Source organism: Onychostruthus taczanowskii, unplaced genomic scaffold (assembly GCF_017590055.1).
Source record: "Onychostruthus taczanowskii isolate IOZ18803 unplaced genomic scaffold, ASM1759005v1 scaffold188, whole genome shotgun sequence".
NCBI lineage: Eukaryota > Metazoa > Chordata > Aves > Passeriformes > Passeridae > Onychostruthus > Onychostruthus taczanowskii.
The window spans coordinates 624,289-636,458 of record NW_024499106.1 but is presented as its reverse complement, the minus strand read 5'-3'; the positions used below and the strand labels follow the sequence as shown (position 1 = coordinate 636,458).

Genomic DNA, 12,170 nt, shown 5'->3' with positions numbered 1-12,170 from the left:
CGCAGGCTCCCCCGTGCCCCCAGCTCCCCCGGTGCCCCGGTGCCCCGGTGCCCTCACCAGTTTGATGTCGCCGCTGCCCACGAGGGCGCTGAGCTCGCTCAGGTCCCGCAGCAGCCCGTTGAGCACCTCGGCCGCGCGGCGCCGCTGCTGCCCCCCGAGCTCCCGCGCCCGCGACAGCTCCGACTCCAGCGACAGCGTGGTGGCCTGCGACAGCGACAGCGCTGGCAGTGCGGGCAGCGGCACCCGGCACCCCCCGGGACCCCCCCGTGCCACCAGGGCACACCCAGGACATCCTGTGGGTCCTCCGGGCACTCACGCACCTGAGAACCCCAACACTGCCAGAAACCCCCTGTGCCCCCAGAGCCCTGGCACCCCCTGTGCCCACTGTGCCCCCTGTGTCCCCTGTGCCCCCAGAGCCCTGGCACCCCCTGTGCCCCCTGTGCCCCCCGTGCCCCCACAGCCCTGGCACCCCCTGTGCCCCCACAGCCCCTGCACCCTGGTGTGCCCGCACTCCCAGCATGCCCTGGCACACCCCAGTGCTGCCCAGTACCATCCAGAACCATCCAGTACCACCCAGTGCCGCCCAGTACCACCCAATACTGCCCAGTACTGCCCAGAACACCCAGTGCTGCCCAGTCCCGTCCAGTCCCGCCCATCCTGGCCCCCCCAGCGCCCCTCAGGACACCCGGAACCGCCGCCATGGCACCACCCCCAGCACCCCAAGGTCCCACCCGAGGGGAGCACCCAGCCTGGCACCCCAGTTCAAGGGCAGGGCTCCCCACTCTGGGCACTGGTTTGAGGCAGGGGGAATCCTCTCTTCTGCTCGGGGGGAATCTCTTTTTTGGGGTGTGGCTTGATGGGAGGGGGAGTCCCCTCTTTGGGGTCCAGTTTGGGGTTTAGGGGCTCCCAAGTTTGAGGCTCCTGTTTTGGGGTTTCCCTGGCTCACAGCATCCCAGTTTGGGTTTGGGAGCCCCAGTCTGGGCCTGGGGGAGGGGGCTTTGGGCGTTGCTGTGTCAGAGGGGGAGGGTCCCAGTGGGCTCCACCCAGGTTTTCCAGTGGGGTTGAGGAGCCTGTTTGGGGTTACCAGCGGGGTCTGGGGGGGATCTCAGCAGGGATCCCAGGCGGGGTCTCGGTAGGAGCCCATTGGGGGTCCCAGTCTGACACCCCCAGGGGCTCCCAGTGTGACCTTGTGGAGCCCTCAGCAGGAATCCCCAGTGGCCATGGGGATTCCCAGGAGGATCCTGCTGGGAATCCCTGTGGGGTGCCCCTGGGGGCTCTCAGAAGGTTTCCCAGTGGATTCACAGCCACTTTGGGGTTCCTGGTGGGGGACTCCCAGCAGGGATCCCAGCTGAGTCCCCACTGGGTTTCCTGTTGGGCTCCCAGCAGGACCCCACTGGAATTCCCAGTGCAGGGTCCCAGCAGGGTTCCCAGCTGGATTCCCAGTAGGATCCTGTTGGAAATCCCCACTGGGTTCCTGTGGGAATTCCCAGCAGGACCCCAGTGTGAGTCCTGGTGGGGACCCCATGGAGGTTTTGCCGTGGTGTTTCCCTGCTGGGCTCCCAGTAGAACCCCACTGGGTTCCCAGTTGTGTTCCCTGTTGAGTTCCCAGTGATTTCCCCGCTGGGTTTCCTGGTTCATTTCCCTGTAGGGTTCCCACTGATGTCCCTGTTGGTTTCCCCATTGGGTTCCCATTGATTCCCCATTGTTTTCCCCACTGATTTCCCTGCTCTTTTTCCCACTGGGTTTCCCATTGTGTTCCCAGCTGATTTCCTCACTGATTTCCCTGTTGGGTTTCCCATTGGGTTCCTCGTTGGTTTCCCCACTGGGATCCCTGTTGGTTTCCCCTGTTGGGTTTCCCATTGGGTTTCCCATTGGGTTTCCCATTGGGTTCCCCATGATTTCCCTGTAGACTTTCCCGTTGGTTTCCCTGCTATTTTTCCTGTTGGTTTCCCCATTGGGGTCCCAAATGTGTTCCCAGTTAGGTTTCCCCACTGATTTCCCCATTATTTTCCCCACAGATTTCCCTGTAGGATTCCCCATTGATTTCCCCATTGGTTTCCCTGTAGGGTTTCCCACAGATTTCCCTGTACGGTTCCCATTGATTTCCCTGTAGGATTTCCCACTGGTTTCCCTGTAGGATTTCCCATTTATTTTCCCACAGATTTCCCTGTAGGTTTTCCCATTGTTTTCCCCACAGATTTCCCTGTAGGGTTCTCGTTGTTTTCCCCACTGAGCTCCCAGCCCCACGGATGCTCTGCGGGCTGTCCCTGTGTCTGTCCCAGTGTCCCTATGCCTGTCCCAGTGTCCCTATGCCTGTCCCTGTGCCTGTCCCTGTGTCTGTCCCAGTGTCCCTATGCCTGTCCCTGTGCCTGTCCCTGTGTCTGTCCCAGTGTCCCTGTGCCTGTCCCAGTGTCTGTCCCGTCCGTCCCAGTGTCCATCCCAGTGCATGTCCCAGTGTTCGTCCCTGTGCCTGTCCCGGTGTCTGTCCCGTCTGTCCCTGTGCTTGTCCCCGTCCCTGTCCCGGTGTCTGTCCTGTCCGTCCCAGTGTCCGTCCCGGTGGCTGTACCTGTGTCTGTCCCTGTCCCAGTGTCCCTGTGTCCGTACCAGTGTCTGTCCTGGTGTCTGTCCCAGTGCCTGTCCCTGTCCCTGTCGCAGTGTCTGTCCCGTCCGTCCCGCTGTCTGTCCCTGTGCCTGTCCCTGTCCCTGTCCCGTCTGTCCCAGTGTCAGTCCCGGTGTCCATGCCTCACCTCGGTGCGGGCCAGCTCGTCGGCGAGCCGGCGGTTGTGGCGCCCGGTGTCCTCGGCCTCCTGGGCCTTGCGGTCGTAGCTCCGGGCCAGCTCCTCCAGCGCCGCCAGCACCTCGGTGACCTCGGCCCGCGCCGCGCCGTGCTCGGCCCGCAGCGCCGCCAGCTCCCGGCGCGCCGCCTCGCCCCCGCCGCGCGCCGCCGCCAGCACCTGCCCCGGGGACACCGGCACACCGGCACACCGGGACACCGGGAGGGGGTCCCAGGGGTCATGATGGGGCACAGAGGGGTCACAGCGAGCATCCCAGGGGTCATGGTTGGGGTCCCAGGGGTCACGGTGGGGGCACGGGGGGGCAGAGTGGGGGGCTCAGGGGGCAGAGTGGGGGGCACAGGGTGCAGAGTGTGGTCCCACAGGTCATGGTGAGGGTCCCAGGGGGTCACAGTGAGCATCTCAGGGGTCATGGTGGGGTCCAGGGGTCATGGTGGACACCCCCAGGAGACCTAGAGGTCGAGGGGGAGGCTCGGGGTCCTGGGGGGTCCTGGGACCAGTCCCAAAGTGGTCCTGGCAGAGTCAGCCTGAGGTCACAACTGGGGGTCCCAGAGGAGTCCTTGAAGGTCCCTGGGGGGTCCCAAAGGAGCCCTGGGGGGTCCCAGTGAGGCCACATGGGGGTCCCGGGGGGTCAGGGTTTGGAGAGTCCCAGGTCCTCAGGGTGAGGGGGCCCAGGGGGTCTGGGCTGGGGTCCCAGAGGGGTCCCAGTGGGTGCCCGGTTCTGGGGGGGGGGTCACACAGAGGGGGTCTGCAGGGGCAGGGCCCTCACCTCCTCCTGGTCCAGCATCTGCTGCTTGAGCTTCTCCATGATCTGGCTCTGCTGGTTGATCTCGTCATCCTGGGGACACAGGGGGCACAGGGGACACAGGGGGCACAGGGGGCAGGGGAAACTGGGGGGAACTGGGGGGATCTGAGATCTGCCGGGGGGAACTGGGGGGCACTGGGAGCTGCCAGGGGGGCCCCACCAGTCCGGGCACGCTGAGGGTCTGGGGGCTGCTGGGCAGACTGGGGTGTCCCCTGATGTCCTGGGGTGCTGGGGGGTGCTGGGGGTCCCTGGCAGGTCCGGCGGGGTCCCCGGCAGGCTGGGGGTCCCCACCTTGTCATCCAGCTGCTTGTAGAGCTTGCGGATCTCCTCCTCGTACTTGTGGCGCTCCTCGTCCGAGATGTGGATGACGATGGAGGAGCTGTTGTCGTTCAGGGGGGGCTCCTCGGGGGCCCCCCCTTGGCCCTCGCCCGGGCCCGTCCCCGCCTCGGCCTCGCTCAGCTGCTCGGTCTCGGGCACGGCCTCCCCTGGGGGGGACGCGGCCTCAGAGCCCCCCTCGAGGGCTGGGGGACACCCGGAGCTCGGGGGGCCCCAGGGCTGGGGGTCCCAACAGGGCTGGGGGTCCCAACAGGGCTGGGGGTCCCCTCGCAGCTCAGCCTCTCCCGTGAAGGATGCGGCCTCGGGGTCTCTACTGGGGGCTGGGGGCTTTTGGGGTCCCCTCCCCACATCTGGGGTCCATTCCCACAGTTGGGGTCCCCTCCCCACATCTGGGGTCCCTCCCCATAGTTGGAGTCCCCTCCCCAGAGCTGGGGTCTCTCCACATCTGGGGTCCCTCCCCACATCTGAGGTCCCCTTCCCACTCTTGGGGTCCCCTCCCCACAGCTGGGGTCCCCTCCCCACATCTGGGGTCCATTCCCACAGTTGGGGTCCCCTCCCCACATCTGGGGTCCATTCCCACAGTTGGGGTCCCCTCCCCACATCTGGGGTCCCTCCCCATAGTTGGAGTCCCCTCCCCAGAGCTGGGGTCTCTCCACATCTGGGGTCCCTCCCCACATCTGAGGTCCCCTTCCCACTCTTGGGGTCCCCTCCCCACAGCTGGGGTCTCCTCCCCAGGGCTGGGTCTCCTCACATCTCCGGCTGCCCCTCCCGGTCCCGGGGTGCCCCTCCCGGCTCCCCCGTGCTCCCCCAGGGGACACTCTGTGCCTCAGTGTCCCCAGGGGGCTGGGGGGGTGTCCCGGGGTCCCCCCCAGATTTCGGGGTGCCCCGGGGTTCCCCCCAGGTTTCGGGGTGCCCCCAGATTTCGGGGTGCCCCAGGGTCCCCCCCAGGTTTCAGGGTCCCCCCAGGTCTCGGGGATGCCCCCAGGTTTCGGGGTGCCCCAGGGTCCCCCCCAGGTTTCAGGGTCCCCCCAGGTCTCGGGGATGCCCCCAGGTTTCGGGGTGCCCCAGGGTCCCCCCCAGGTTTCAGGGTCCCCCCAGGTCTCGGGGATGCCCCCAGGTTTCGGGGTGCCCCAGGGTCCCCCCCAGGTTTCAGGGTCCCCCCAGGTCTCGGGGTGCCCCCAGGTCTCGGGGTGCCCCCAGGTTTCGGGGTGTCCCGGGGTTCCCCCCAGGTTTTGGCGTGCCCCAGGATTCCCCCTAGGTTTCAGGGTCCCCCCCAGGTTTCGGGGTGCCCCCCAGGTTTCGGGGTGCCCCCAGGTTTCGGGGTGCCCCTCACCGCTCCGCCAGCGGCTCAGCTCCGCCTCCAGGCGCTGCAGCGTCTCCCGCAGCGCTTTGTTCTTCTCCTTCTCCTTCTCGAACTTCTTCTTCCACTGCTCGGCCGTGAGCTCCAGGTTCACCGAGGCCGTGTTCTTGATCGTCTTGGCCCTGGGGGGCACCCCGAAACTGGCACCGCTGCTCCCCGAAACTGGCACCCCTCACCGGGCACCCCAGGGTCACCCCAGGGGGGTCACCTGCCCCCCCCTCCCCTCCCAGCTTTGGGGACCCCAGCACAACCCCCGTGAGGTGCAGGGGGCACTCGGGGGGCACTCGGGGGCACTGGGGACAGTTGGGGTGAAGGGGAGGAATTTGGGGTGCACTGAAGGCAGTCGGGGTGCACTGGGGCAGTGGGGGTGTGGCTGGGACACCGTGGGTGAACTTGGGGTGCATTGGGAGCAGCTGGGGCGCACTGACAGCAGTTGGGATGCACTGGGGGCACTTGGGGTGCACTGAGTGTAGTTGGGGTGCAGCAGGAGCTGTTGGGGTGCACTGGAGATAGTGGGGTGCAGCAGGTGTTGTTGGGGTGCACTGGGGGCAGTTGGGGTGCAGCAGGCGCTGTTGGGGTGCACTGGGCACAGTTGGGGTGCACTGGGCACTGTTGGGGTGCAGCAGGCGCTGTTGGGGTGCGCTGCGGTCCGTGGGTGCCCGTGGGTCCCCGGGGGGGTCTCGGGGGGGTCTCGGGGTGCTCTGGGCGGGGGGAGGGGGTGCGGCCGGACACCCCCATTCCCGGGGGGGACCCCCAGCCCCCCCACCTCTGGCCGAACATGAGCGTGGATTTGGTCTCGGCGTCGTTGTAGCTGGAGGGCGAGCAGCAGATGAACATGGTGGTGCGGCAGTTCCCGCCCAGCGAGTCCTGCAGGATCCGCGTCATCTTGCTGTCGCGATAGGGCACGTACGCCTTCTGCGGGGGGAGGGGGCGTCAGCGCCGGGACCCCCGCGGGACGGCCGGGGGACAGCCGGGGGGAGAGGGGGACACGCGGGAGTGGGACACGAGGGACAGGGGGCTCGGGTTGGGGACACACGGGGGACAGAGTGACACACGGGGGACAGAGTGACACGCGGGGACAGAGTGACACACGGGGGACAGAGTGACACGCGGGGACAGAGTGACACACGGGGGACAGAGTGACACAAGGGGGACAGAGTGACACACGGGGGGCAGGGGGTTCAGGGACACACGGGAGTGGGACACGGGAGGACGGGGGGCTCCGGGTGGGGACACACGGGGGACAGAGTGACACAGTGGCATGCGGGGGGCAGCGGGCGCGGGGACACGCGGGAGTGGGACACGAGGGACAGGGGGCTCGGGTTGGGGACACACGGGGGACAGAGTGACACACGGGGGACAGAGTGACACGCGGGGACAGAGTGACACACGGGGGACAGAGTGACACAAGGGGGACAGAGTGACACACGGGGGGCAGGGGGTTCAGGGACACACGGGAGTGGGACACGGGAGGACGGGGGGCTCCGGTTGGGGACACACGGGGGACAGAGTGACACACAGGGGACAGAGTGACACGCGGGGGGCAGCGGGTGCGGGTTGGGGACATATGGGGACAGAGTGACACACGGGGGACAGAGTGACATGCGGGGGGCAGCGGGCTCGGGGACACGCGGGAGTGGGACACGAGGGACAGGGGGCTCGGGTTGGGGACACACGGGGGACAGAGTGACACACGGGGGACAGAGTGACACGCGGGGACAGAGTGACACACGGGGGACAGAGTGACACAAGGGGGACAGAGTGACACACGGGGGGCAGGGGGTTCAGGGACACACGGGAGTGGGACACGGGAGGACGGGGGGCTCCGGTTGGGGACACACGGGGGACAGAGTGACACACAGGGGACAGAGTGACACGCGGGGGGCAGCGGGTGCGGGTTGGGGACATATGGGGACAGAGTGACACACGGGGGACAGAGTGACATGCGGGGGGCAGCGGGCTCGGGGACACGCGGGAGTGGGACACGAGGGACAGGGGGCTCGGGTTGGGGACACACGGGGGACAGAGTGACACACGGGGGACAGAGTGACACGCGGGGACAGAGTGACACACGGGGGACAGAGTGACACAAGGGGGACAGAGTGACACACGGGGGACAGCGGGCTCAGGGACACACAGGAGGGCAGGGGACTCCGGTTGGGGACACACTGGGGACAGGTGGCTCAGGGTTGGGGACATATGGGGACAGCAGGCTCAGGGGGACACGGGAGTGGGACACGGGGGGACAGGGGTCTCAGGGGGACACAGGGGGACAGAGAGACACACGAGGGACAGGTGAGTCAGGGCTGGGGACATATGGGGACAGTGGGCTCAAGGGAACACACATGGGGGGCAGGGGACTGGGGTTGGGGACATATGGGGACAGCAGGCTCAGGGGGACACGGGAGTGGGACACAGGGGGCACAGCGGGCTCAGGGGACACAGGGACAGAGAGACACACTAGGGGCAAGGGGCTCAGGGGGACACGGGGGGACAGCGGGGACCCCACGCCTGGGCAAGGCACAGCGGGCTGGGGGACACCCGGGGGGGGCTGGGGGACACTCGGGGGGCTCCGGGGGTCTCACCGTGCCCTCGGCCAGCGCCGAGATGACGTTGCCCAGCGCCGACAGGGACTTGTTGATGTTTTTGGCCTCGTCCAGCACGGCCCCCTCAGCCCCCGTCTTGCTCACCTGGGGGGAGGGGGCGGCTCAGGGACCACCCCCCCCCACCGTGTGCCCCCCTCCCCCAGGGATGGTCACAGACCCCAACCCAGAGTGCCATCAGGCAGGAGACCCCCAGTGCCAACACCCAGAGACCCCCACCCCAGCCTGCAGATCCTGATGGCCCCAAACCACAACGGCCCCAAAAAAACACCTATGGCCCCAAAAATGGCCCCAATGGCTCCCAAAAAACCCACTGACCCCTAAACCCCAATGATCCCAAACCCCAATGTCCCCCAAACTCCACGCCCCAGTGTCCCCAGTGCCCTCCCAATGCCCCCCCGAGCTCCTCCCAGTGCCCCCAGTGCCTTCCAAGTCCCCTCCCAGTGCTCCCAGTCCCCTCCCAGTCCCCTCCCAGTGCCCCATCCCACCTCCTCTTCCCCCTGCACCCCGGTCCTGCAGTCCCGCAGCTCCGGGGTCCCCCCCTTTGGGGTCGTCCCCCCCCCTTTGGGGTCCCCCCCACCTTTGGGGTCCCCCCACCTTCTCGCTGCCCGCCAGGTCCACCAGGTAGAGTTTCCCGCTGAGCTTCTGCTCGGTCTCCACGTTCTCCTGCTTGATGTGGATGAGGAAGATGCTGTGGCTGCGGGAGCTGTGCTCGTTCATGTCTGCGGGCAGGGCACGGCTGGGGGCGGGGCACGGGGGCACGGCCCCCAACCCAAACAGCCAAAAACACCCCAGAAACACCCCAGAAACCCCCCGGAAACCCCCCAAAAACACCCCAAAACACGCAAAACCACCCCAAAAACACCCCAGAAACCCCCCAAAACACCCCAAAAATACCAAAAACACCCAAAACCCTCCCAGAAACACCCGAAACACCCCAAAAATACCCCAGTAACACCCCAAAAACAGCCCCAAAACACCCAAAACGCCCCAAAACACCCCAGAAACCCCCCCAAAACACCCCAAAAATACCCAAAACACCCCAAAACCACCCAAAACACCCAAAACGCCCCAAACCCTCCCAGAAACCCCCCCAAAACACCCAAACACCCACCAGAAACCCTCAAGAACACTCCAGAACCCCCAAAAACACCCCAAAACCCCCCAAAACACCCAAATCCCCCCCAGAAACGCCCTCAAAGCCCTGCAAAAACACCCAAAAGCACCCAAAAACACCCAAAACCCCCCAGAAACCGTGTCCCCATGTCCTTGTGTCCCTATGTCCCCATGTCCCCATGTCCCCATGTCCCCATGTCCCCGTGTTCCCATGTCCTTGTGTCCCTATGTCCCCGTGTCCCTGTGTCCCCATGTCCCCATGTCCCCATATCCTTGTGTCCCTGTGCCCCCGTGTCCCCATGTCTTTGTGTCCCTATGTCCCCAGTCCCTGTGTCCCCCATGTCCCCCCCGTGTCCCCGCGGGGCTCACTGGTGACAGCCACGTGCCGGTTGGATTTCCCCTCGTCGATGACATCCAGGATCTCCTCGGGGCTGGACACGAAGCGCTCGGTGCAGCCCTGGGGGGCGGGGTGACCACGGGGGGCTCGGGGGGGGGCACAGAGCCCATCCCCCCCATTGGGGAGTGACCACGGGGGGCACAGAGCCCATCCCCCCCATTGGGAGTGACCACGGGGGGCACAGAGCCCATCCCCCCCCGGGAGTGACCACGGGGGGCACAGAGCCCATCCCCCACACTGGGGAGTGACCACGGGGGGGCCCCAGCCCCTCCAGCCCCCCCCGGGACCCCCCCTCCCCTCACCTTGACGTAGGGGACGCGGTTCTTGTCCTCGTGCACCGACAGGTTGGTCTTGGTCACTGGGGGGACACGGGGGGGTGGGGCCTCCCAGTAACCTCCCAGTGCTCCCAGTAACCTCCCAGTTACCTCCCAGTGCCTCCCAGTTACCTCCCAGTGCCTCCCAGTGACCAACCAGTAACCACCCAGTGCTCCCAGTAACCTCCCAGTGCCTCCCAGTAACCACCCAGTGCCTCCAGTAACCTCCCAGTAACCTCCCAGTGCCTCCCAGTGCCTCCCAGTGACCAACCAGTGCCTCCCAGCGCTCCCCCATCCCCTTCTATGGTTTCCAGTCATTCCCAGTAACCACCCAGTACTCCTCAGTTTGCCCCCAAGAGCTTCCCAGAAATGCCCCCGTGCCCCCTGCCCCACCTCCATGGTGTGGGTCTTGCCCGATGACGTTTGTCCGTAGGCGAAGATGGTGCCGTTGTACCCGGCCAGAACATCTGGGGGAGAGAGCGGGTTGGGGACCCCCGAACACCCCCCGGGAGCCCCAAAAACACCCCCGGGAGCCCCAAACACCCCCGGGATCCCCGAACATCCCCCGGGACACCCAAATACCTCCCGGGACCCCCGGGGATATCGCAGACCCCCCCAAACCCCAAGGGACCCCTCTGGGAACCCCAAATGTCCCCGACCCTCCCCAGATCACCTCGGAGAGCTCCGGGGAACCCCAAAAACACCAACGGATCTCAGAGACACCCCAAAAACCCCGGGGACCGCAGTGACCCCCAAAGGACACCCCAAAACCCCGGGGACAGCAGTGACCCCCAAAGGACACCCCAAAAACCCCGGGGACAGCAGTGACACCCCCCCCCCAAACCCGAGCTCCGGGGAACCCCAAAAACACCAACGGATCTCAGAGACACCCCAAAAACCCCGGGGACCGCAGTGACCCCCAAAGGACACCCCAAAAACCCCGGGGACAGCAGTGACACCCCCCCCCCAAAGTCCTGCAGAGCTCCCAAGTCCTTCTGGGCAACCCCAGGACCCCCCAGGCCAGCGCTCCCTGCTGTCCCTGCTGTCCCCAGCTGTCCCCAGACTGTCCCAGACTGTTCCCACACTGTTCCCACACTGTCCCTGGGCTGTCCCGGGCTGTCCCGGGCTGTTCTCCCACTGTCCCCAGCTGTCTCCAGGCTGTCCCGGGCTGTCCCCACGCTGTCCCTGGGCTGTCCTGGACTGTCCCCACGCTGTCCCCAGGTTGTCCCCAGGCTGTCTCCAGGCTGTCCCAGGCTGTCCCCATGCTGTCCCTGGTCCCTGGTGTCCCCGGCTTATCCCGGGCCGTTCCCCGCTGTCCCCAGGCTGCCCCCACGGTGTCCCCGCTCTGTCCCGGGCTGTCCCCGGGCTGTCCCCAGCTGTCTCCAGGCTGTCCCTGGCTATCCCGGGCTGTTCTCCCACTGTCCCCAGCTGTCTCCAGGCTGTCCCGGGCTGTCCCCGGGCTGTCCCGGGCTCTCTCCATGCTGTCCCTGGTCCCTGGTGTCCCCGGCCTATCCCGGGCCGTTCCCCGCTGTCCGCAGGCTGCCCCCACGGTGTCCCCACTCTGTCCCGGGCTGTCCCCGGGCTGTCCCCAGCTGTCTCCAGGCTGTCCCGGGCTGTCCCCCCGCTGTCCCCACGCTGTCCCCGTGTCCCTCACCCTTGACGATCTGCATGGCACACGCGTGGTACACCTGCTCCTGCGTGGTGTTCGGGGGGAACACGCGGTCAAAGACGTACGGCTTGCCCTGGGGGGACAAGGGACACGCACGGGGTCAGCGGCCAGAGAGACCCCCCCGCACGGGGGTGACCGGACAGAGCCCCCCCGCACGGGAATCACCGGCCAGAGACCGCCCCCATCGCACGGGGGTCACCAGGCAGAGAGAGACCCCCCCCCGAGGCCCGGGGGTCACCGGGCAGAGCCCCCCCCGCACGAGAATCACCGGCCAGAGCCCCCCACACAGGGGTCACCGGACAGAGAGAGACCCCTCCTCACGGGAATCGCCGGGCAGAGCCCCCCCACACAGGGGTCACCAGGCAGAGCCCCCCCGCATGGGGGTCACCGGACAGAGACCCCCCCCATCACACGGGGGTCACCGAACAGAGACCCCCGAGGCGCGGGGGGCTGGGGCAGCCTTGGGTCCCTCGGTAAGTCCCGGTGGAGGGGGGGGAGGCTGTGGGGTCTCGTTCTGTGCCCCTTGTGCCCACCCTGAACCCTCACCCATGGGCCCAGCCCCCCAATATCCACAGAGACCCCCCCGTCCAAATCCTCTCACAGACCCCCGGGACCCTCCAGACTTCTCCAGAACTCCCCATGGTTCCCCAGAGACCCCCGAGCCCCCCACAGACCCCCAGGACCCTCCAGATTCCCCCAGGGATCCCCACAGACCCCTGAGCCCCCCACAGACCCCTGTGCCCCCCACAGCCCCACAAACCCCAAGGGAGGGGGGGGG

The 12,170-nt window shown here is 66.9% G+C and overlaps 1 protein-coding gene across 1 annotated transcript in view; it reads right to left on the bottom strand.

Annotated features, from left to right (window-relative positions):
- The window catches only part of KIF5A (kinesin family member 5A), a gene marked incomplete at its 3' end in the record, with an annotated part of 22,847 nt that overhangs the window by 8,899 nt on the left and 1,778 nt on the right, over positions 1 to 12,170 (bottom strand). The window contains 12 exon segments of the mRNA XM_041401246.1: positions 58 to 204; positions 2,748 to 2,954; positions 3,562 to 3,630; positions 3,889 to 4,082; positions 5,267 to 5,415; positions 6,060 to 6,208; positions 7,879 to 7,983; positions 8,494 to 8,618; positions 9,382 to 9,469; positions 9,712 to 9,767; positions 10,062 to 10,190; positions 11,378 to 11,465. Of these exon segments, the coding sequence (XP_041257180.1) occupies positions 58 to 204; positions 2,748 to 2,954; positions 3,562 to 3,630; positions 3,889 to 4,082; positions 5,267 to 5,415; positions 6,060 to 6,208; positions 7,879 to 7,983; positions 8,494 to 8,618; positions 9,382 to 9,469; positions 9,712 to 9,767; positions 10,062 to 10,190; positions 11,378 to 11,465 (1,506 nt within the window).